General features: G+C 46.8%; 1 protein-coding gene across 1 annotated transcript in view; it reads left to right on the plus strand.

Annotated features, from left to right (window-relative positions):
- The first annotated feature begins 3,110 nt into the window (after nt 1-3,110).
- The window catches only part of COL27A1 (collagen type XXVII alpha 1 chain), a 146,261-nt gene continuing 125,968 nt past the window's right edge, over nt 3,111-23,403 (plus strand). The window contains exons 1-7 of the mRNA XM_084820772.1: nt 3,111-3,269; nt 7,735-7,816; nt 10,424-10,571; nt 12,580-12,706; nt 14,698-14,749; nt 16,412-16,584; nt 21,169-21,210. Of these exons, the coding sequence (XP_084676898.1) occupies nt 3,111-3,269; nt 7,735-7,816; nt 10,424-10,571; nt 12,580-12,706; nt 14,698-14,749; nt 16,412-16,584; nt 21,169-21,210 (783 nt within the window). The remainder of the gene's footprint in view (nt 3,270-7,734; nt 7,817-10,423; nt 10,572-12,579; nt 12,707-14,697; nt 14,750-16,411; nt 16,585-21,168; nt 21,211-23,403) is intronic.

Raw genomic sequence — 23,403 nt, forward strand, 5'->3', positions numbered from 1 at the left:
TTAAGGATAGTGATGAAGGATAGTGATCATGTCAAATCCACTCCATCTGTGTTTCGTGGATTGCTGGGCATGTTTTGTTCTGTTGTCCATTCTTTAATGAGCTTCCATCACGCGTTGAAAACTTGGTTGTTTAGGCAGGCATTTGGGGTGGGTTAGGGAAATTTTAGAAAATGATGTTTTAATGTGTAATTTTATTGTTTTAAAACCGTATTATTGTACATCACTCAGAGTGGCCAGGTGACCGGCCAGATGGGAGATTAAGAAATTTAATAAATAAAAATAAATAAATAAACTGACGCATTCAATTTTTTTTTTGTTATGTGGAAAAATTATGCAAATAATTCCATAAGAGGGTTCACAACAATTTACATAATTTACCTTAGTGCATAACAATTACTGTATTGTCCCCCATACCATTCAACTTTTCCTCAGCAGAAATGTGCATATTTTCCTACGAATAAATATTTGTAAATTTCAGGAAAGTAAAAAAAAAAAAAAGATCTGAAAGTCCACGGACTCCGCATGGCCATGCAGAGTCCACAGCGGATTCCGCAGGTCAGATTCTTAGAAATCCAAGCTCATTTTAGTCCATCTCGAATTTCTCCAGCATCCTGACTTAAGGGGCTCATGGAAGGCTGCAGGGCACACAACACTCTCCTTCAACACCTTGCTGTCACCTCCCACCATCTGCCACCTGTGGCAACTGCCCTCACTCTGTCTAATGGTAGGGCCGGCCCTGCTATGAAGGCTCAGATACGACGTTTAAACTTGATTTTTGCATCTTCAGTTCACCTTTTCATTCTTTGATTTTCATTCAAATTGGAGCCTTGAGCATGGTTCTGGGTTGTTTTCATATGGCAGGTTCCAATTTCACGGCATATTTCCCAAGGTGACTGATCTTCAGTCGAGGTATTGAAGGGGTGTCGGCTCTGTGGGATTGGTGACATCATCCTTGTGTGCTGTTGCCAACGGTCTTCACAAGTTTAATGAGCTGCAGGCTTCCGATTGCAACTCCAGATGCTAAAACCGCTATTTGGACATTTTCGTAGGACTGGGCAAAGAGTAACAAAGGGTGTTGTGAAAAAGACACCATATCATTACAATGGTTTTCATTCATGTCTGCTGCCATTTCTTGCTTCTTAAATATTGCCCTTTGCAAATTGGAAGATTCTGTAAATGAAGCAAAAATTGCCATAACAATACAAGAATTGTCTTGATGGATCAGATCAATGAACTATTCCAGCCTTCACATCAGATCAGCAGCAGCAGCAGCATGGCCAACAAGGATAAATGATGTTGTAGTCCAAAACACCCAGAGGGCACCTTGTTAGGGAAGGATAATCTATCTAGTCTGGCACTTTCTTTCCCAACCTTGTCTTAATAGAGATGCCTTTCCCTGTGGCTTGTTCCTAGATGCTGGTAATCCACAATCTGCTCCCCTCTGGACATGGCAATAATTAGATTTAGTCATCATATACTAATAGCAAACTGATTATCGGAGGGTGAATGCTTATGTAGCCAAAATGACACCATCCATGCTGAAGAGGGAGAAATCGCCAGGCTTCGGGGAAACCCCAAGTTTTCAGAAGGACAAAAAAACACAAAAAACTTCAGAGAACAAAACCTGAAAGGTGGGGGATGGGGCCAACCCAACCCAATGGGGACTGAACAGTTGGCTCTTTCCATCAGCTGGTTCTCTTGAAACTGCATGGGGGGGGGGGCTCCTGGTGAGCAAAGTCCTTCTCATGGGGAAGGGCACAGCTTTGCGTAAGCTAATTTAGGGTGCAAGAATATCAAGATAAACGTCAGCCTCCAAACTTGGAGGCTGACACCTATCCAATGCAGGGTGGCCAGAGCACAGAGGGAATCCTCTCCTCCATGCTCCAGCCGCCCTGCATTTGTGGCTAGACATGCATTTTCCACTGTCTAGCCATGACTTCAGGGAGGGGGAGGGAAGGGTCCGGAGACCTGATAGGAAGCTGTCTAAACCAGCTTCCACGGTGTCCCCCTGCCCCCGGGACTGCCCTCTTTTCACCCTCTCTCACTCTTGTTTATGAGCACGGAGATGACTGCGGTGTGGAAAGAACCACTCCAGCTGCAAGGGTGCAGGAGGGAGTGTGGTTTCTGGAAGCTGAGGTTGGATGACCTCGGTTCCCAGAAACTGAAAAATCCTATGGCCATCTAGACAGTGTCTAGTGGCCATAGGATTGCTCTCTTATGTATGTATGTATGTATGTATGTATGTATGTATGTTTGTATGTATGCAACTTTCCCATTCACATACAGAGTGTGGGATGGGGGGTCTGTAACCAGATGTCCTGTTTGCCTCCTGCTCAATCAGCAGTCCAAGGGCTAAGTTTGGATGGGTAGGGATGCCACAGCCCCTCGTTGCTTTCCCTTCTTTGGGTTCTTTATCTTTAATCCAGACTTTGACTTGAGAGCACTTCAAATACAGGATGCTTTCAAACAGGGGACCTCCCTTTGTAAAGTAGGACACACGACCATCCTGGTTTCCCCCTAATCATTCTGCCACAAATGGGATTGAAAGCTGTGTATCGTTTTCTTTGATCCCTTATGAACCTGCTGGGTCTTTAAGCCTGGCCTCGGAAAACCGGCTTTGCGTCCAGTCCCTGTGTGGCATTACACCTGTGAAGATGAGGCCTTCTCAGTGGTGGCCTCATGACTGTGGATCTCTCTTCCAGTGGAAATTTGCCATTTCTTCCTGGCTTTTGACAGATGGTGAAGACTTCATAAAATTCAAGTAGCTTTTAATCGGTGATCTGCTTTTTATGATGTGCCCCTCTGAAGTTTTTAATACAGGCACAGTCCTATCATCCTGGGGGAGAATCCTAGGATCCACAGGAAAAAGCAGATCTCCCCATCTGAGGATGGAGACAGAACTCCAAACTCAGAGGGGGAGATTTGAGCACAGGTCCCCTCCTCCCTGCCCCATGGAAAGCTCTGCAAGTGTCACCCTTCCGATGTCATAGCTCCAATGCCAGAGCTCTGGCAAGAAGGAGAGGGAGATTGCATGCATGGTGTGAGCAGAGCAAGTGGAGCTTTGGATGTGAAGGATCCAAAGCCCTCCCTCCCCCAACCATGCCTGCAACATGGGGAAACATTTTGACCAGCCCTGGAGCTGGTCTGAACAACTTCCTGTCATGCCCTCTCTAGAGGAATCCTCCTCAGAGTCCCCAGAAATCCAGGGCACACTAGATCAGTCTCTGGCACCAGACCAGAAGGAGTCTGGGCCTTCAGGGGAGACCGCTGTAGGTTCTTCCCTGTCAGGGGGAGGGGACTCTGGAGCAGATGCTGAGCAACCTATCTCAAAGAGCAGCCCCAGCAACACCAGGGATGCCACTCAACGGGATCGGCCTGGGAAGGCCTTCTGTCTGTCCCATCAGCCAGGACAGCTAGGCTTGTGAGGACTGGGGAGAGGGCCTTTTCTGTGGCAGCCCCCACTCTGTGGAATTCCCTCCCTAGTGACCTCTGCCATGCCCCCTCTTTGATGAGCTTCCGCCGGGCTTTAAAAACCTGGCTGTTCAGGCGGGCATTTGGGGTGGGTTAGAGTTTGTTAGAGCAGTGTTGTTTTGTTCAGTTGATTATGTAAATTTGTTGTATTTTGTGTTGTTATTAGTATTGTACACTGCCTAGAGTGGCTGGGTAGCTGGCCAGATGGGTGGCTAATACATCAAATAAATAAATAAATAAATAACCCACCCATCCCCTGACCCCCAGGAGCATTGTCGCCTCAAGCGACAAGCCAGTGGGGCTCCTGGATGAAGGAGTGCTGGCTTACAAAGATGGTCTCCTTGGGAGAAAGTGACTCCTCTTGAGTAGGGCTCTGGCCAGAGAGCTCTAATGGACAGCAGCTGAGCCTGGGTGGGGCTCAGCCACCTTTGTGGTTAAAAGCCTTCCATCAGGGCAGCTGGAAATGAGGTTTTAGTGGCGTCTCTTGCCTGGTCTCTGGGGTTCTTGATCCTGTTTTGTGTTTGAACCTCTTTGGTACAAGCCTTTGGACTCTTGCTTGACTCTGCCAGTAGGTTGTCTATGTATCTGACTGCCTAACTGTGTTTGACTGCTGCCTGTTTGACTGCTCCTGCTTTGCCTGACTCCATATATTTATTTGTTTGTTTTGTTGCATTAATATCCCAATGTTTTTCTTCTTGCAAAGAGCCCAAGGCAGCTTCCGTTATCTTCCTCCTCTCCATTTTATTCTCAGAACAACATCCCTGTGAGGTGGGTTGGGCTGTGACTGGCCCAAAGTTGCCAGTGAGCTTCCGTGGCTGAGTGGGGACTAGAGCCCAGATCTCACAGCTCCCAGTGCAACACTCTCGCCACTACACCACAGTGGCTCTCATGTACTGGACTCACTGCCTGTGCTTGACTCTGTGCCTGTTATCTTGATCACTTCTGCCTTTGCCTGAACTCCCTTGACTTAGGGGTGCATGGGTTGTGGAAAATCTGCTCCGTCTGCATTCTGTGGATTGTCAGGTGGCTTTTGTTCTGCTGTCTGTTCACAGATGGATTTGAATTGTTTTCCTTATGTGAAAAAATATGCACATCATTCTGTTAGTGGGTTCACAATAGTTTACATAATTTACATTAGTGTGTAACATTTAGCATACTGTTCCCCGTTCCATTCAGCTTTTCCCTGTGTATATTTACCAGTCTCAGCAAAAATGTGTGTCTTTTCCTATGAATAAATATGTGTAAATTTCAGGAAAGAAAAGATCTGGAGGTCTGTGGATGCTGCGTGGCCTGAGGAGGTTGGTCCGCAGTGCATTCTATAGGTTGGCTTCTTAGAAATCTGAGCTCATTTTAATCCATCTGGAATTTGTTTAGCATCCCCACCTGTCTGCTGGAACACTGGCATGGTTTAGTACTTGGGCGTGTGGTCAGCCCTGTTGCTGAGGCTGCTACAACCAATGCAAGGACACTTCTCTCCTATTGCAAGCAATGGAAAGGAAATAGCTCAAAGAGGGGGAAAAATGGAGGAAGGGCAATGAATGCTGTCTCCCCCCACCCCCTTCTCTCTGCCCTGTGTTCCTAAGGAGGCGTACAGAGTTTAAGACCACAAAACACAATATATGATAAAAATAATAATATAATCAACAGTAAGAACTGAATCCAGATAATGCCAGCAATTGAGTCTGTCTGTCTGTCTCTCTCTCCCCTGCCCCGCCCCAGCACTTGTTAGTGGGACCATAATGTACCAGGAACCATTGGAAGCCAACCCATTGGCTGACACACACCCCCAAGCAAAATGACCCACCGGCCTAAGTGTCAGTGTCATCCTTGGCCTGTCCGCCTTGACTGCATAATGTTTATGTCACGTGGTAGCAGAAGGTTTTGATTCCCATTTGGCCGCTCGCTTCAGGGGTCTTAATTGAACGAGTCAGGAATCAATTTTCATGCACTAAGGCATTAAATGGGCCATTTTGTGATTTTTCATCCTGTTAGGTGTTGATAAAACTTCTGTTAGGAACATTAAAATGGCATGCAGTGCCACACATAAGGTATAGACCAGCAGTAGCCACAGTCTAACAACTGGGATGTGTGTAGGGGCAATGGTGAGACATTTTCTATAGACTTCTGGAGACTTTTGATAGAATCCTAAGAATTCCGGTTTTCCCCAATTCCCCACTGCCAGCACTTCAGTGTTGCTGTGAGTTGGAGAAAATTATATTCCAACAATGTGCTCCAGGGTCAGACAGCACAATAAGAAAAGACATTAATGCATAGTTTGTGTTAGTTTAACTGCACACTTTCAGGCCTTAATTGACAAGTACCAACAACTATCAAAGCCACAGGCTGATCCCTTTACATTTGCTAATTAAGTTTCCTTTTGGAGTGTTGCAGCATGCACTGTTTACAGATCAGACCAAGCCTGTCAATATAAATCTTCTGTTGGCTTGTTGACAATGTTTGTTGAGTCATCCTATCCATACAGTTTAGCTTACTTTCACGTCCACTTGCATTCCGGACAGCTGAATTTTTGGGTGGGCAAAGGGAGCATATAAATGTTCTGTTCTAAACTGGCTTTGAGAAACATGTCACTGTGGGAGGGACAGGTGTCTATGGAGTCAGGCATGTATCTACTTCTCAGGAAAGCCACAGTGGGACCAATAAAGTGGTTAAAGAGGGAGGGCATTCTTGATAAAGGCATCCTGATTGCAAAATTCCCTCCCCATTCACATACAATTTGGATGGCTTTAAAAGGGGGTTAAGACAAATTCGTGGAGAAGACTATCAATGGCTACTAGTCCTGATGTCTATGTGCTACCTCCAATATCAGAGGCAGTATGCCTGTGGACACCAGTTGCTGGGGATCATTGGTGGGAGGGCGCTGTTGCACTCATGTCCTGCTTGTGTGTTTTCCGTTGGCAGCTGGCTGGCCAGTGTGTGAACAGAATGCTGGACTAGATGGACCCTTGGTCTGATCCAGCAGGGCTCTTCTTATGTGCCTGTACATTTGGCATGGAATCCTGCAAGCTTTCGATGCCAACTAAAGGCCCGTTTGTTCAGCTAGGCTTTCAATTGAATCTATGTTGTGGTGTTTGCAAGACGCCACAGCAAAGATGCCACCAAGAGCCTGGTTGAACTACTTACATATCTGGGCAGTTCACAACAATTAAAACCCATAAAATGCACTTATGTCAGCGCAGTTGATCCAGCATAAGTCTGGATCCAGATTTATTGTGTTTTATTGGTTTTGTACCCAGCTTTGGGATTACTTTATAATGGAACGCAGGTAAAAAAACGTGTCTGTGCGGTATGAGTTCTATGCAGTGATAATTTCTGCTGTCAAAACCAAATGCTTATTTTCAGGCTTCAGCAGAAGTGTTTGCTTCGGTGATAGATTTAGCTCTGAACATGCATGAGAAAGTGACAGCACAATTTAGAAGTGTCTATTGTTTAAAATCTGTTAACTGAACTGTACATTCATGATTCTGTGTAGTCTCTTGGACCAGGCTGTTTTCTGAAAGGTAATCCAGAAGAATTACAGATGGATAGGATCTATTAAGTCATTGATCTTATCAGGCTCCGAATGGATCCTTTCCTCCGTCAGGTGCTCCAGTGAGCAATCCAAAGAGTGATCAGTTATCACTGAAGACCACTCTACCTTTTGCTCTGCGGGGTTCCCCACCCCCCGATGTTTTTCTCTCTCTTTTTTCTGTGCTTCATATCCCACTCTTCGTAAAGCTCCCCTGGAGACAATATTAACCAGGCTGAACTGATTGTCCTGGCAAATGTTTGTGTCTTTGGGTCGGTGGGAATTGCAAATAAAAAAATGAAAACATCTTTGCTAGGGAGGACGGTTGGGCTGGTGCCAAAAGGTGCCAAAGGAAACCATCCAAAATGTGAAATGAGCATACTCCTTGGAAGAAATGTCTACTTGTAAGGCTTTCCAGGTCAGGGATGATGGGAATTGGGATCCAACATCTGGAGGGCCACAGGTTCACCATCCCTGCTGTGGAACTTCTTTCCTGTAGCTCTTTAGCTCTTCCTTCTGGGCCAAACAACCCAATTTGCCTAGGAGGCCAAAGGCAGAGCTGTTACTCTACACAAACTGGATGAAATCAACTTTCTGCTCAATTGACGTATTATCCAGTGGAGCGGCAAGGCCATGCCTGGTATGCATTGATCTGTACTGACAGCTCACAGTGCACAATGCACTCCAGGGGTGTTCATCTGTCCTGAAACCAATCTCTGCCTTGTCTCTGGTGGGAGTTAGAAGCAGAGTGCGAGGTCTGGACCCTTCCCAAGTGGTGGCAGATGGTGCTGGCAAGCTTCATGCTTGGCAAGCCAGGGTGTAAGATTCTCACTCCCCGCTCCCCCTGCCAACAGCGCTATCCAGCTTCTTCAAGTGAACTTGGACATGGCAGGCTAACACATCTGTCTGGCAGCGGGTGATTTCTGTTTCATGGGGAGCATGTGGTTCAAGCCAAGAGGGATGTGCATCTAAAGAGGAGATGACAAGCACATGAAGCTTCCTTACGTTAGGTCAGACAATGGGCTTCACCACATGAGGCCCCAATCCCCCAGCCTTACCGGGGCTTCTGCTTCCAGATTCTTTGTGAGATTCCAATTGGCTCCTTTACACAGGCTGACATGTGCGGCTTTTCTTTCTTGGTAAGTTCTATATGTTTTGTTTTACAGCCACTAGATGGTGCTGCTGTTATAGCACCATTATGGAAGTATACGGTAAGTAAAGTGCTTCATTGAGCTTCATAGAGAAAAATCACATTTCCCCCACATTTTACAAAGGCAGGGTAAAGGGCATAAACCATGTGAGGGGCCCTGGAGGTTGACAATGTTGTGTAAAGGACCTGAAAACATCTGTGAGTAACCAATCTCGATTGCACGATATAAGCCCATGTGGAGAAGCCCTGTATGTCCATCCAGCCCAGTACTGCCCCCCAGTATCCCAAATGAGGTACCCTTGAGTCCCTAACAGGGTGCCTGTGAGCACCTGAAAATATTTTTTTATTTTTTCCCATTTTTTTTAATATACATGCATAGATTTGTATGAAACGCATACAGCTTTCTAGCAATTATACTTCAGCTGCAACAAAAATATCCACATAAGTATCGATTTGAAGGAGACGTCTATATGCCACCCGTTCAAATTTTGAAAGTGTTGTAAGGTCCTCAAGCCATTGTGTTAAGGGAGGTGCGTGTTTCTCTTTCCACTGCTGTACTGTCAGTCTTTCAGCTGTCAAGAGGGTGCAAACAGTCCATTCACGCTGACCATTTGTGAATTTCCACGAAGCAGGTAAATAATTTAAAAGAGTGAATACATCAGTGAATATTAAAGGCTGTGCAATTTTTCTTTGTAATAACGTCCCTGCAAAAAAGAAGCAACTACTGGACACTGCCAAAGCGTATGTCTAAGAGAAGCATTAGCTGTATTGCACCACCAGCAGTTAGCTGAATTAGACAATCCATTAGCAAAGAGACATGGTGGTATCCAGTGGTCATGAAGCAAAAGTTTTTGCTGAATAAGATGCAACCTAAGACCTATAGATGCAAAAGGTAGATGCCAGAGAGGTGACCTACTGACTATACATTTTGTGATGCTGCCTGCAGCAGTATCTCAAATTCCCAAATGCACCCACGGGTCTAAAAAGGTGGAGGACCCCTGGTCTACTCTGACTGGCAGTGGGCTTTCACCGCCCTGCAAAGTATGTGTCTACCACGGTGTTGTGGTCCCTTCCTTTTGTCTTGACATGGCTTAACTGCCCTTCAGAAAATGGGCGGGGTGACTATTTCTTGGTCTATTTTGTCGTCTTTTATGGGATCAACCAACATGTATCAGGTTGGGGACTGTAGGTAGCTGCCTTATGGACCATTGGTTCATCTGGTTCAGTGGGCTCTACGCTGTGACCAAGAGCATCCCTACCCGAGACTGCTGATACCTCATTTTGGCTAGATAAGTGACAGCACTTAGAGAACAATCAAAATTATATGATTTGCAGATGAATCAAAGCTAGGAGTGACAGCCAACACCATAGAAAACAACACCAAGATTCAAAAGGATCTTGAGAGGCTGGAACACTGGGCTGAATCGAGTAAGATGAAATTCAGCAGGGATAAATATAACGTTTTGAATTCAGGGGCAAAAAATTAAAAAGGCACAAATATAGGATGGGGGAGACTTGTCTTGGCAGCAGTATATGTGAAGGACCTAGGTGTCTTAGGGTGCAATCCTACTGCTACTAGACAGCAGCTAGATGGCCATAGGATTGTTCAGTTTTTGGGAACTTACCTCCGAGCCAGCTCTCCAAGGTTGGTTCCTGGAGAACCACCTCCCTGCCCACCTTGCCTCATAGGTAGTATGAATCATAGAATAGTAGGGTTGGAAAGGGCCCACAAGACCATCAAGTCCAACCCCCTGCTCAGTGCAGGAATCCAAGTCAGAGCATCCCTGGCAGGTGGCTGTCCAGCCTCGTCTTGAATGCCTCCAGTGTGGGAGAGCCCACCACCTCCTAGGTCATTGGTTCCATTGTCATATTGCTCTAACAGTCAGGAAGTTTTTCCTGATGTTCAGCTGGAATCTGGCTTCCTGTTACTTGAGCGCGTTATTCCGTGTACTGCATTCTGGGATGATTGAGAAGAGATCCTGGCTTTCCAATGAGCAGGGGAGAAGAGGGCATTCCTGGGGGAGGGGAGGGGACAGGATGGCAGAAGCCTCTTCATGAAGCTTCTACTGCATCATCTGGCCTCCCCTGTCCCCCACCCCGAACTGCTCCAGTTAGACAGCTGAAATCGGTTGAAATCAGAGTCCGATCACATGGGGCCTGTTTGATCATGTAGCTTTGCTCCTGTTGACTTGTTCTTGTGCAGCTTTATCACAGCAAACAGTATATTCATGTTGTCCCTTCTCTCTTTCCCTCCCTCCCGCTCTCTTCCAATGCAGTTGAAGTGAACGTGCTGGATAAACTGGTCTCCTACAGCCAGGAGTTTGGCAATTTTTCTCTTGGCTATGATGAAGCCAACTGCAGCATCCTGGAGGTTGGCCAGTATGCTACTCTCAGCATCCCTTCTGCAGAAGTCTTTGGGGAGAAGTGAGTGTCATGTCCAGGTTATCCTTAGCCGGATTGCTACTGCAGGACAGTAGGGTTGAAGGTTAGAAGTTTGAATTCCCACTTTGGTTCACAGACACAATCGTACTGAGCACAGAAGCAGCAGGAGGGTGCTGTTGTGCTCGTCTCCTGCTTGCAGGTTTATTTATTTATTGCATTTATATCCCGCCATTTTTCCTCTTTAAGAAACCCAAGGCGGCATACATAATCCTCCTCTCCATTTTATCTCCATTTTAGGTAGGTTGGGCTGAGAGTCTGTGGCTGGCCCAAAGTCACCCAGTGAGCTTCCATGGCCGAGTGAGGACTAGAACCCGGATCTCCCAGCTCCCAGTCCAACTCTCTAGCCACCACACCACACTGGGTTCCCCTCTGGCAGCAGGTTGGCCACTGTGTGCACAGAATGCTGGACTAGATGGACCCTTGGTCTGATCCAGCACGATTCTTCTTATGTTCTTATACCTGAAGCTCAGCAGGCAGCCTTACCTTGAGCCTTGGTCTGATCCAGCAGGGCTCTTCCTATGTTCACCAAAGCCATAATATGTCGGATATTGTTAAAATCCAAATGATTAGAATGTTAAAACAATACAGATGTTATTAAAAGCCTAGTGCTGGGGTAGGTAATCTGATGCCCTCAAGATGTTTTGGACTCCCATTGTCCCTATCTATTGGTCATGTGAGCTGCGGCTAATGGAAGTTGAAGTCTAAAATGTCTGGAGTGCACCAAGTTGCCTACCCCTGTACTAGAGGCTAAAGATGTAATCCAAAAGGTGGGAATTCTTTAATAGACCATCCTGTTGAACTCGGGGTGACCTACTGCTGAGTAGACATGTGTAGGGAGGGTGCTATTGCACTCATGTCCTGCTTGTGAGTTCCCAGTTGACAGCTGGTTGGCCACTGTGTGAACAGAATACTGGACTAGATGAACCCTTGGACTGATCCAGCAGGGCTCTTCTGAAGTTCTTCACAGCATAAATTTGGATTTTGGATGAGGCTTTATTGTGCTGGCGCCCTGGCTCATTCATGGAAATTTACAGGGACTTCTCATCTATTTGTAATTCCCGCCCCCGTTTTCCCACTGCTACTTTGGGTTTTTTTTTAAGCAGTTAAAGACAGAATAGCTGCACCCTTTAAAAAGTTGCTTTCTCACCCACAGAAGCTTTCAGACATGAACCCCCCTTATATGATAGAGGTGTATAAAATTATGAATGATGTGGACAGGGAGACATTTTTCTCCCTCTCTCATAATACTAGAACCCAAGGGGGTCACCCCGTGAAGCTGATTGGCGGGAGATGCAGGAAAGATAAAAGGAAGGGCTTCTTCACACAGTGCATAGTTAAACTATGGGATTAGCTACCACAGGATGTAGTGATGGCCACCAATTTGGGTGGCTTTAAAAGCGAGCTGGACAAATTCCTGGAGGAAAAGGCTATCAGTGGCTACTAGTCCTGATGGCTCTATGCTACCTCCAATATCAGAGGCAGCATGCCTATGTACACCAGTTGCTGGGGAACATGGGCGGGAAGGTGCTGTTGCACTCATATCCTGCTTGTGATTTCCTGGTTGACAGCTGGTTGGACTAGATGGACCCTTGATCAGATCCAGCATTGCTCTTCTTATGTTCTTATGTACCAGTATTGAAGTGGTATCCTTCCAGCTTGGCTGTATCACAGGATCATTCCAATTAGAGGTTAGCGACGGAGACGCTGGTGCCCATATTCCTGGCTAGCACCATAGTCCTGATGATTTCTCATGTTTGTTCTCCACTCTGCCTCCAATGAAGTCAGAGTGGCACACGTCTGGGCCATCCCACTTTATTGTCACAGCAACCCCGTGGGGAAGATTAGGCTGAGGGAGAGTGACTGGGCCCATGGTCACTTTGTCAGCTTCATGGCTGAACAGGGATTGGATATCCCCACTCAGAGCACAAAGCTCTAGCCACTACACCACATCATACTGGCTTTCTGATCACCTCCTCCGCTTCAATTCTAGCTTTGCGGATGAGCTGAGCCTGTTGCTGACGCTCAGGTACTCTCTGAAGGAGGACACCAGCCTCTTGACGATCATCAGCCTTCGCAATGACATCCTCTTTCAGATCCGGATTAGCCCTTACGCTATGGTTTTTGTTGCCAGCAGGAGACGCCATTATGAGTGAGCTCTGTGCTAGTTTCTTTTCTTTTCCTTCCCTTCACTCATTCTCTTCCCTTCCTTCCTTCACAATTATCCTGTACCAAAGATAGGAAGCAAGTCTTCCATGGATGCATCTGGGGATTTGAGATACTGCTGTGGGCACCACCTCTTCTGAGGACAAAAGCTTGGAATCCTCTGGGGATGATGGTTTGGGGTGTTGGTCTATAGGTCTATAGACCAATCCCCATCATCCTCAATCATTAGCCATGCTGGCTGGAGCGATGGGAGTTGTATATGATTTGGCACCAGGCTTTCTGAAAAACCACATTCTCCCAAATGAGGTTGCCTGGGGATTATGATCTTCCATGGAGACCCTTCTCTCAGTCCTGCCACAATCAGAGTTGTATTTCTTGGGGATCTGAGAAATCCACCTTCTTGGTGGCCTCTCCCAGTATCTGCAACTGCCTGCTGAGGGAGGTTAGGTTGGCTTTGTGAAAGTTTGAGGCCTACAGAGGCAAAGAGGAAAAAGGTCAGCCTTAGAAGCCTGGGGTTTTTGTTGGGAGGGAGTATCTCTGAGAGGAGTAGTTTCATTTCCCAGGTTAAGTTCGTTTCATTTCCCCAGTTAAGTTTCATTCCTTCAGGTTTGAAGGAATACTTCTGGTTCTGAGGGAGGAGGGTATATAAAGAGTGAGAGAGCCAGTAAGAGCAGAGTTGGGGAGACCAGAGTCTGAAGAGGGAGCAGGAAGAAGCAGCCTGGAGAAGTCGAAGTACAGCTAGGGCAAAGGAACATGCATTTTGCAACTTTTATTTTCTCTTAAGGCCTTCTGTATCACTCAGCTCTACTGTGTAAATACCGTTAGTTGTGATTTGCTTACTTTAATTTACCAGTAAACTGTTGTGGTTAAACCCTGAGTCTAGAGTGTCAGTCACCCCATGTCTACAGCCTAAAGCCCATGTTACTGGGAAGGGGAAGTTTAAAAGAAGGAAGATGGGACTCTTAAGGAGGCAAGAGATCCTTAAAGAGTTGCTCAGGGAGGACCCTGACAGGCTCCTTTTCTGTTGTCCTTCTGCCAGCAGCCAAATATGTTTTTATTCAGGCAGGTCTTTGGCATGTAACCTGGTCTTTTGCTGAAGGGGGTCCTAATGGGTTGGGTGCTGTTTATTTCCTTTATTGTGTTTTCAATTGTGCTTTTAATTTATTTGTTTTTTAAGTTATGTTTTAATTAAGTCTGGTCTCATCTTGATGTTATTGTTGAGTGGGGGTGGTGGAAAAACACAATCTAGTAAATAAATAAAATAAATAGTCCAGCGACATCTGGGGGACCCCAAGGTAGGCAAAACCTGCTCTAACCACTACACCATGCTGACAGCATTGTAGGGCTTAGCTCTAAACTGTATAGTCCTTATTTATTTTATTGTCATACTGCCCAATATCTGAAGCTCACTGGGTGGTTCACAAAATTAAAACCACAAGAATACAACAGAAAATACAATATAAAATCTAATAGATTTAAACTACAGAATAAAAATACAACCAGAGTAAAACCTAGCAGCAGTGCAGGTATTTAAGACAGAGCTAAAAAAACCCTTGGAATGCTAAGATGCTAAAAGTGTCCTTAGAGGGCCAGTGTAGTGGGTTTCATCTGAAGATGACGGAGAGTATAGTGAGTTTTCACAGTCACGTTCTACATGGTTTATTGAGTGCATTGAGACCTGTGTTAACCTAGAATAGAGAGCAGCTTTTCAATAATGAAGGGCGTAATCCTATAGGGATAGGCAGCTGCCTCAGAACTCCGCGGCGACCGCCTATCCAATGCAGGGCAGGAGAAGCACAGAGGGGATTTCGGCTGTCTAGCTGCAGGAAGGCAGAGTGGGGGAGGAGGCTGCCGGATGACACATAGGATGTGTCGTACCAGCATTTCCGCTTTCCCTGCCCCAGAACGCCCCGTTTCAGCCTCTCTGCGCTCCTCTTCCAAACAGCGAGCACCGGGCTATTCTGCGCTGCCTGTGAGGCAGTGCGGAATGGGGGAAGGTGAGTTCTCCAGGAACCAACCTGGGAACGTGGGCTCTGGGGTCGGTACCCAGAAAACCACATGTCCTATGGCCATCTAGCTGCTGACTAGCGGCCATAGGATTGCTCCCTAAATAGGCGGCCTCACACTGGAAAGTTGGTACCAGGCAAGGGCAGTTTTGCAGGCGTGAAGCTGTCCGATTTTTGCCAGGTTGTTCTGGTCCCTCTCAGATAAGAGCATAGTGTTATGTCTCCATAATGAGTTGGGAAGCTTCCAAGCCCAGAGGGCTTCTTTCTCTGTAATTTATTGCCTTGACTGTGATGCTGTATGCATCCACTCGGGCATGGAAGAACAGGTATACAAGCATTGTTTAAAGCAGGCCAAGGTGGTCTCGCTCCAGGGGGCAGTGTGCACTGCCAGCCTGAGAAATATCTGGCTCAAGGGACGGCTTCTGTCTATCATGGGGACTCTGATAGACACCTGGATCTGACAACTTGATTAGCTGGAAAGAAGTGTGAGCTTCCTTTACATATTTATTCTGCATCCATTTTCTATCAATAAATTGTCATCTTTTTTGTACAAGTGGTTCTTGGTAACCTAAAGATACTGCTTTGGCTGGGACCTGATAGAATCAGGCCTCCAGACCAATACAATGTCAGGAGCGCCCTAGCTGCCTCTTACAGTCCCGTCCAATAGCCAACTCAGGACACAAACAACGAGGATTCTTTCCAAGGCTTTATTCCTTTATTACTTTATGACTCTTTCAGATACTAATCACTAGCGACTAAGCAAGGAACAGCACTGGGGAAAGATAGCAGAGTAGTCTAAGCTCCAGGTAAGGCAGTTGGTCCCTGTTTGAAGGGGAACCACGGGAAGACCCTGAACTTATGGGCTATGGAGAGATCCTCCCTCTTTCCCTTGGGTCCTCGGGATGCGACCGTTGTTTGAGCACCACACGAGTGGAGCGCCTCCTTTTGGCACCCTCCGTCTGTCGTTGCTCCCTGCGTCTGCGCTGAGCATCCAGAAAGCCCCCCTCCAGCGCTCTCTTGCTGCCAGGGTCACCATCCCAGGAATGCTGGCAGGAGAAATCTCTGCCAGTTGCTGTGTTTGTGAGAGATGAGTGAGCTCCTCTCCCATGGATTGCTGTTCCTCCTCAGAATCAGAACTGCTCTGGGGCTCTATGGACTCAGTCTCCACCCTGACATCCAACCATGTGGGGACTGCTCTATACAATGTCATTGTGTGTGTTTTTTTCTTTCTTTATTACATTTCTGTACCGTCCAGTAGCCGAAGCTCTCTGGGCGGTTCACAAAAATTAAAACCACCAAGTGCAGCATAAAAACAATATCAGATAGAAGTGCATTAGAACTACAGTATAAAAGTACAACCGGCATAAAAACTAGCAATGCTGTGATTTAAAATGCAGTGACACATTTAAAATAGCAGAGCTAAAAGCCTGGAATGCTAAAACACTGGGAAAATAAAAAGGTCTTCATCTGGTGCCGGAAAGAGCACAACGTAGGCCCCAGGCAAGCCTCTCTAGGGAGCTCGTTCCACACCGGGGTGCCACAGCAGAAAAGGCCCTCTATCTGGTAGCCACTCTTCCTTGCTGGCGTTTTCTCACTTGTGTTTTGTCCCCTTCGGTGCTGCGATTTGTAGGTTCCCCATTTCCTCCCTGGCAGATGGAAAGTGGCACCGTGTTGCCCTTGGCATCTCCGCAGAGAGACTGGTTCTGTATGTGGACTGTCACCTGGTGGAGAGTGTTGGCTGGTCCAGCTACTTTGGGATGGAGGTGGCCACAGAAGGCCTCGTGATTATTGGAGGTCTCATTGAACCCTTTGAAATCCCCTTTGAGGTGAGAACCAGGATTGGGTTTCTTCTTTCTTTTCTTTTCTTTTTCCACAACTCTGAATTTCATAATTAATCAGCATTCATGCAAATCATATAGTTCAGAGGTGAGCAACACAGCCTGTGGGCTACTGTACAACCCCTGCCAGCACCACTCAGTGCAGCCCTCACCATGCACCGAAATCAAATTTAAAGCAAAATGGTGTTCCATAAATGGCATTTGCAAGCTAAATTTGTCCGTTTTAGTGTTCTGTCGCTACTGTGGATTACCAAGAGGGTCAAGTTATTATTGCAATAGCTTCGGCTATTGGGTGGTATAGAAATGAAATGAAATTATTATTTAATAATAATTTATGTATTGTTGTTATTATTATTATTTATTAATAACAGGGGGCTTCTGCCCTGCAAAGCAGCCAAGAAATATTTTAAAAGAAAGAAAATTAATTACTTTCATTTCTGCACTGCCTGAGTCCAATAGCTGAAGCTTTCTGGGCAATTTACAACAATTCCAGCAGTCCACAACCATTTAAAGCACATGAAATCCTTTTAGCACTACTGAATGCTGTGGAGTGGTTCACCATCACAATCTGGTGGCAAACTGTTGATTCTTTTAAACGTTATTTTTATCTTTTTCTACCCCCAGTGCAGTTGGCAGGAAGGAGAGCCAGGGTGGCAAAAAAAATGGTCCTGGACCTCCCACCGTTGCTCACCGCTGATATAGCTAATAACATCCACATTTCAGAAATTTGGAAGGACTTGTTTGCTGTTTGCAGTCTGTTGAATGTCAGAATTTTACTCCCACGTGCTCATCTTTTTTTTTGAAGGTGCCCTGCTGTACCACAGATGCCTGACTGACAACTTAGAGTTTGTTTTTCTTTTCTTTTTTAACCTCATGTGGCATAAACTCATTTGTTTGTTACACTTATCCAAGAAACTCAAGGTAGTAGACATTATTCTTTCCCCTCTACTTTATCCTCAGTACAACCCTCTGAGGTAGGACAGGCTGAGAGATGGGGACTGGCCCACGGTCACCCAGCAAGCTTTGTGGCCGAGTGTGGATTTCAATCCAGGCCTTCTCATTCCCAGCCTGACACTGTAACCACGCCACACAAGGTGTCATTTTCGCCATCGGAAGCGGGATGCCGCACTTGAGAATGCCACACGCACCACTTCTTCTGCAGGCTATTAAATACGCCAATTGCTCCCCTCCCACACACACACACACTTTCTTTCCAGGGTTCGCTGCGACAACTGACCTTGTGGATGGGAGATGCCAGAGCTGCAAAGGAATCCTGTCAGGCCTATTACAGCACCTGTGCCAGCAGTCTGAGCAGGGAAACTCGCCGCAACCCGTCTCGCTCCTGGGAGACGTTTCTCCAAGCTTGGACTCAGGTGGAACTTGGTGAAGGGCTGGGAAATAAGGTTTGGGGAGGGGGCAGGAGAGAGGCCATAAGATCTTTCCTGTATAGTTCTTCTATGTATTCTTTCCACCTCTTCTTAATCTCATCTGCTTCTGTTAAGTCCCTGCCTTCATTGTCCTTTATCATGCCTATCTTTGCACAAAACGTTCCCTTGATATCACCGATTTTCTTGAAAAGATCTCTAGTCTTTCCCATTCTACTGTTTTCCTCGATTTCTTTGCATTGTTCATTTAAAAAGGCCTTCTTGTCTCTCCTTGCTATTCTCTCGAAATCTGCATTCAGTTGGGCATATCTTCCCTTTTCTCCCTTGCTTTTCGCTTCCCTTCTTTCCTCAGCTACTTGTAAAGCCTCATCAGACAGCCACTTTGCTTTCTTGCATTTCTTTTTCTTTGGGATGGATTGAGTTGCTGCCTCCTGAACAATGTTATGGACCTGTGTCCAAAGTTCCTCAAGCGCTCTGTCTATCAGGTCGAATCCCTTAAATCTATTCCTCACCTCCACAATAGATTATGAAATCTATCCATAAGGGATATGATTTAGTTCATATGAACTTGAGCACACTCTGGGAGAGAGTGGAAGACAGGAAGGCCTGGTATGCTATGGTCCATGGGGTCATGAAGAGTTGGACACGACGTAACGACTGAACAACAAGGAGAGAGGAGAAGCTGAGGAAATGAGTATTGATTGACTAGATAGGAGTCCCAGTGTGGGTGCCGTTTAGGCTTGTTGAAATGTTTCCCTCAGTATCGATACCCTGCTGTGTGAGGATGGGAGGGTGTTCTAGCAGCTTGAGGAGAGGAGTGCAAAAGGAAACAAAAATGCTCTGCAGGCTCACCGCCAGTGGTGAGGGCAACCCTGGGTGGTTCAGGGCCAACATTTTGCTGCCTGAGGCAAAGAACAAGATGGCACCCTCTCCCATTTCATGTGCAAAAGCCGACTAGACCATTCCTTCAACACCGGCGAGGGAATTGCATCCCCCATTGGACCTGAAGGCAACAGGCTAGTTTAGGGAGCATAGGGCAGGCCATGAGGCAAACGGCCCTCTCTTCCAACACCTTGCTGCCACCTCAGAGCATTTGTTGGCTGACGCGACTGCTTGTCAGGGTTGGATCTGAGCCCATAGAGTCCCAAAGCAGCTCTGATTCTGAGGAAGAGATACAATCCGTGGGAGAGGAACCCACTCATTTTTCAGAGGCGCAGCTGGAGGAAGAGCCCCCCACCACTCACATTCCTTGGAGCAACAGTGACCCGGGCATGGAGAGGGAGGGACAGCTTGAGCTTCTAGATGCGAGGCACAGAGACAAGCGGGAGGTTGCAGGCGCTGAGAGGAGGAGCTCAGCCTGCTTGGCACGATGACAACAGCTGTGCCCTGATGCCCCACAGGAAAGGGGGGGAGTCTCCCCTCCTACTCCTTAAGTTCAGAGAGTTGCCACACTTTACTCCAAATGGAGACAAACTGACTTGCTAATGATTAGAATCCCTGGTAGGCTGCTCCTTTGAGTTTTTCCACTTAGTCTCAGGCAATTAGCATCTGTCAACATCACTGAAAGGTTGAAAGGAAAGAAAGCCTTGGAAAAGAGCCCTTTTGTCTGCATGTTGATTCTGGCTACTTGAGGATTTCAGAAGGCAGCAGGGGTGCTCCTGACACTGCTTCACCCTGCCTAATGGTAGGACTGGCCCTGGGCTGGTGGGTGCTGTGTTCCCCCCCCCCCAGCTGGCCGTCCAGTGAGGGAGGAAGCACTACCCTCACTCTTATGGGCTTCATGATGGCACGTTGTTCTTCTGAAGCCAGTTGGAATGAGGGTGATGCTTTCTTGCTGCCAGAGCCGGGCCATGGACTGCAGTCTGAGGTCAAAGCCAGGAGTCAGGACTAAAGGAGAAAGGAGGAGGTGTAAGCAAGAAGCAGGCCAGACATCCAGACTGAACAACAAAATCCGGAGCCGAGGACAAACCAGGAGACAGGGCTGAGGAGCAAGCCAGAAGCCAGGACTGGAGAAGAACCAAGAATACAGGAACATGCCAGAGCTCAGGAAGACGGTGTTGCTCAAGCAAGGCTCAACTGGGACAGGAAGCTGTCCTATACTCTTTCCTGTCTAGGAGGATCCAGTGCACAGTCCAGGGCTGAAGCTACTTAACTGCCTCGGCACAAAAGGCTGAGCCTTCTGTCTTTCCCCTGGACAAGGCCCCAGTCTTGTCCAGAGTACTTGATCTTCAGCTGAAATCACTGTGTGGTTCCCAGCCTAGCTGACCTGCAATCTGAATTCCCAGTTAACCCCTTCTGGTTACCCCTGGGGGTGTTTACTGACACCAAGCTTGCAGCGGGTGGGCCTCACAGTCTAGGAGGAGGGGTACAATTCTCCCTCCCGCCCTAGTCAACAGTGTCTGAGGCATGCTGTCGATTTTGTCCCTTCCTTCCTTCCTTCCTTCCTTCCTTCCTTCCTTCCTTCCTTCCTTCCCCTTTTGCATCCATGTGCAAGTGAATGGTGTGAAAAAACTACCCATTCACTTCTATGGAGCGGAGGAAAACAAGAATGCAGTTGGGAACACTTTTCCATGGGGAAGGTGCACATTTCCTCTGCTGCCCCACAGCCTGTTGGTCCAAAGGTCTAGGAGGGGGGAGGCATCTTTCCTTTACCCATGGCTTCCCTGTTTCCTCTCCTTCCTCTTCATTTTGTTCAGTTGCATAGAATGGTGAAAAGGGAAGGGCAGCAGTGTAGTGGACCCAGGGCTCCCAGGGTCAAAGTGGTGGGCTTTTTTGATTATCAGGGATACTAATCTCATTCCCCCCCTCCACACACACATACTTCCCTGTTCCCTCTGAACTTAGCTGCAGTCCTCACAGTAGCTGAGGAAAATCCTGGAGGAAGAAATTCAATTTGGTCCACCCCTTGCTTCCATATAACAAGATGCAAGGGGAGAGGGCATAAGAGGGCAGCAAAATAAACAGCCCCATTAAAAAGGTAACCAATTAACAAATGGGCTTAAAGAACAAAAATCCCTGGACAGCCAAGAAAAATGAATTCAGCTCTGACTCTCTGGCCATATCCCTGGTGTTGGGGAAGGAGGGCCGTTCTCTTAAATTGCGCTGGAGTCACTCGAGGGTGGCTGTGAAATGGTCTTCAGCTGTGAAAATAATGACGTTTTTCTGGCTTCCGCTCTTTTCGCTGCAGGTGCCAAATGAAACCAATGAGATTCACAAATCTGACGCTCAGGTATGGCTTTTTCCAACCCACCCGGGGCTAATGACTCAATTCTGGGTTTGCCTTAATTAATCAATAAACTTAGATACTGCAGCATTTGTTTTCAGATGACAAATGAGGTTATTCTGGATGCTCTGCCTGTTAGTGGGTAAAATAAATGTAAAAAGTAACATCAGAGAACTGAGCAGAGCTGTAGATCCTGTGATTGGTGGTGGTGGTGGTGGTTGTGTGTGTGTGTGTGTGTGTGTGTGTTTTGAAAAAAAAATCAGGATGATTTTCCATAAATAGCTGAATTTTGTAAGGTGCACAAATTATGTGAGCTGCATGAATCATGCAAAGTAGGTGGATCTGTACAACTTTGCTGCTGTGCCCAGTCGTCTTTCCTCTGCTGTGAGAATAATGGGTAGGGGCAAAGTGCTACGTAGGCATGGAGGTTCTTGCACCTCTGGAATCCTGCTTTGAACCCTGTGATTTCAGCAGCCGTTGCCCACCTGCTTCTAAGTTCATCCTTAAGGACTAGAAATTTTTAAAAAGGTGAAATCAAGATTTCAGTGTTTGCAGGATACTCCATGTTGTGCAGAATGATTGCAGGGGAATATTCTGGAACTATTTCTCTCCACCCTCTGCTTTTCCTTCCCTTTCCTTTTTTATTTAACAGCTAACGTTTGTACCACAGCCGTTTCTAAAACAAAATTTATTTATTATTTATTATTGCATTTATACCCCGCCTTTTTTCCTCTTGCAAGGAACCCAAGACAGCTTACATTATCCTCCTCCTCTCCATTTTATCCTCACAACAACAACCCTGTGAGGTAGGTTGGGCTGAGAGTGTGTGACTGGCCCAAAGTCACCCAGTGAGCTTCCATGGCCGAGTGGGGACTAGAACCCGGATCTCCCAGCTCCCAGTCCAACACTGTTGCTACTACACCACACTGGCTCTCTACATATTCAAACAAATAATGAATGCGAGTATAAACTTAGCATAAATTTGGGGATCAGTTTGGGGAGAATAAGGAAGCGGGATAATGGCACCATGACAATTGAGTTCCTTGGACTAATGTGGAACAGGTTTTGTCCACAGAACCCCCATGTTTAGAGGAAGTCTACCTCTGATAGTACCAGAGCCTGGACACTTACAACCAGGGCAGCAGGCTTTTTTTCCCATCAAGCCATGGCTGCTAGCTGCCCAGAAGAAGGCTAGTTTTTGTTGGGAGTAAGAGTGCTAGCCTAGATTAACCTTTTGGTCAGGTCCAGATCCTTATTTGTTCATTTCATTTATTTACTACATCTATATATGCCTCCAAAGCACCTGAGACAATCTAAGGTAGACAAAGAAAAGGATAAAACAATGCAGGGGTGGGGGGAGAGAAGAAAATAAGTAAATTCAGGTACCAATTTGTTCATATTGTTGCACAATAAGGCCAGGTATAAAGGTTACTGCAGGAAGCAATTCTGGGGGAGGGGGGAGGATCCAAATGGTATCTGGTCCCAGCAGGCCGATGGAGTGGTCCTTGTTGTCTCGCCTGTCCCTCTGATGCAGCCAGATGGAACGGCTGCTGGTAGGGGCAGTTCTGGGAGGGAAGGACCCAAATGATAGTTCACCCTAGGTGGGCCGGTCGGTCTTGCGCTCCCCTTCCTTAGAGGTCTCAAAGGGCCCTTGATGGCATTTCTCTTACATGGCTTACCTAGGAACTGAGTGAAATGTCCTCTGCTGAGTCATCTGTTTTCCGTTTTGGGGGAGGGTCACGCCGTCACAATTTCTCCATCGTCCTGGTCCTGCTTTGGTCTCTTTCATGTCTGCCACTGCCTCCTTTGCTCACTGGTGATGTCTCGCAGCGGCCGCCTCTGAGGGTCGGTTTATGTTGTAGTTACATTTCTGCCATGGTAAGAGAGATAGTGAGTTTCACAGGCCTGGAGAGAAATATAATGAGATTCTGGAACTGGGACAAGTCAGCCCCCCCACATTCAAGCTCTTAATCAGAACCAGAAGACTCCTGGGGTGTTTTAATGGTCCAATTGGACTTGTAAAAATGAGAGAGAGAGAGAGAGAGAGAGAGAGCTGCTGTTGTGGGGTTATGGCTTGAGAAATAATGAGAAGCAGGTGAGTTTCTTCCCTTCACAGTGACCTTGGCATGCAATTCCCCCTGCCCTTGTTTTGTACCTGCAGGGCTGGAGAGAGAGCTGCTCCATGATTTTCCTTCATAG

This window comes from Heloderma suspectum, chromosome 14 (genome assembly GCF_057233095.1).
Source record: "Heloderma suspectum isolate Gila_16-S chromosome 14, 16-S_ref, whole genome shotgun sequence".
NCBI classification, from domain to species: domain Eukaryota; kingdom Metazoa; phylum Chordata; class Lepidosauria; order Squamata; family Helodermatidae; genus Heloderma; species Heloderma suspectum.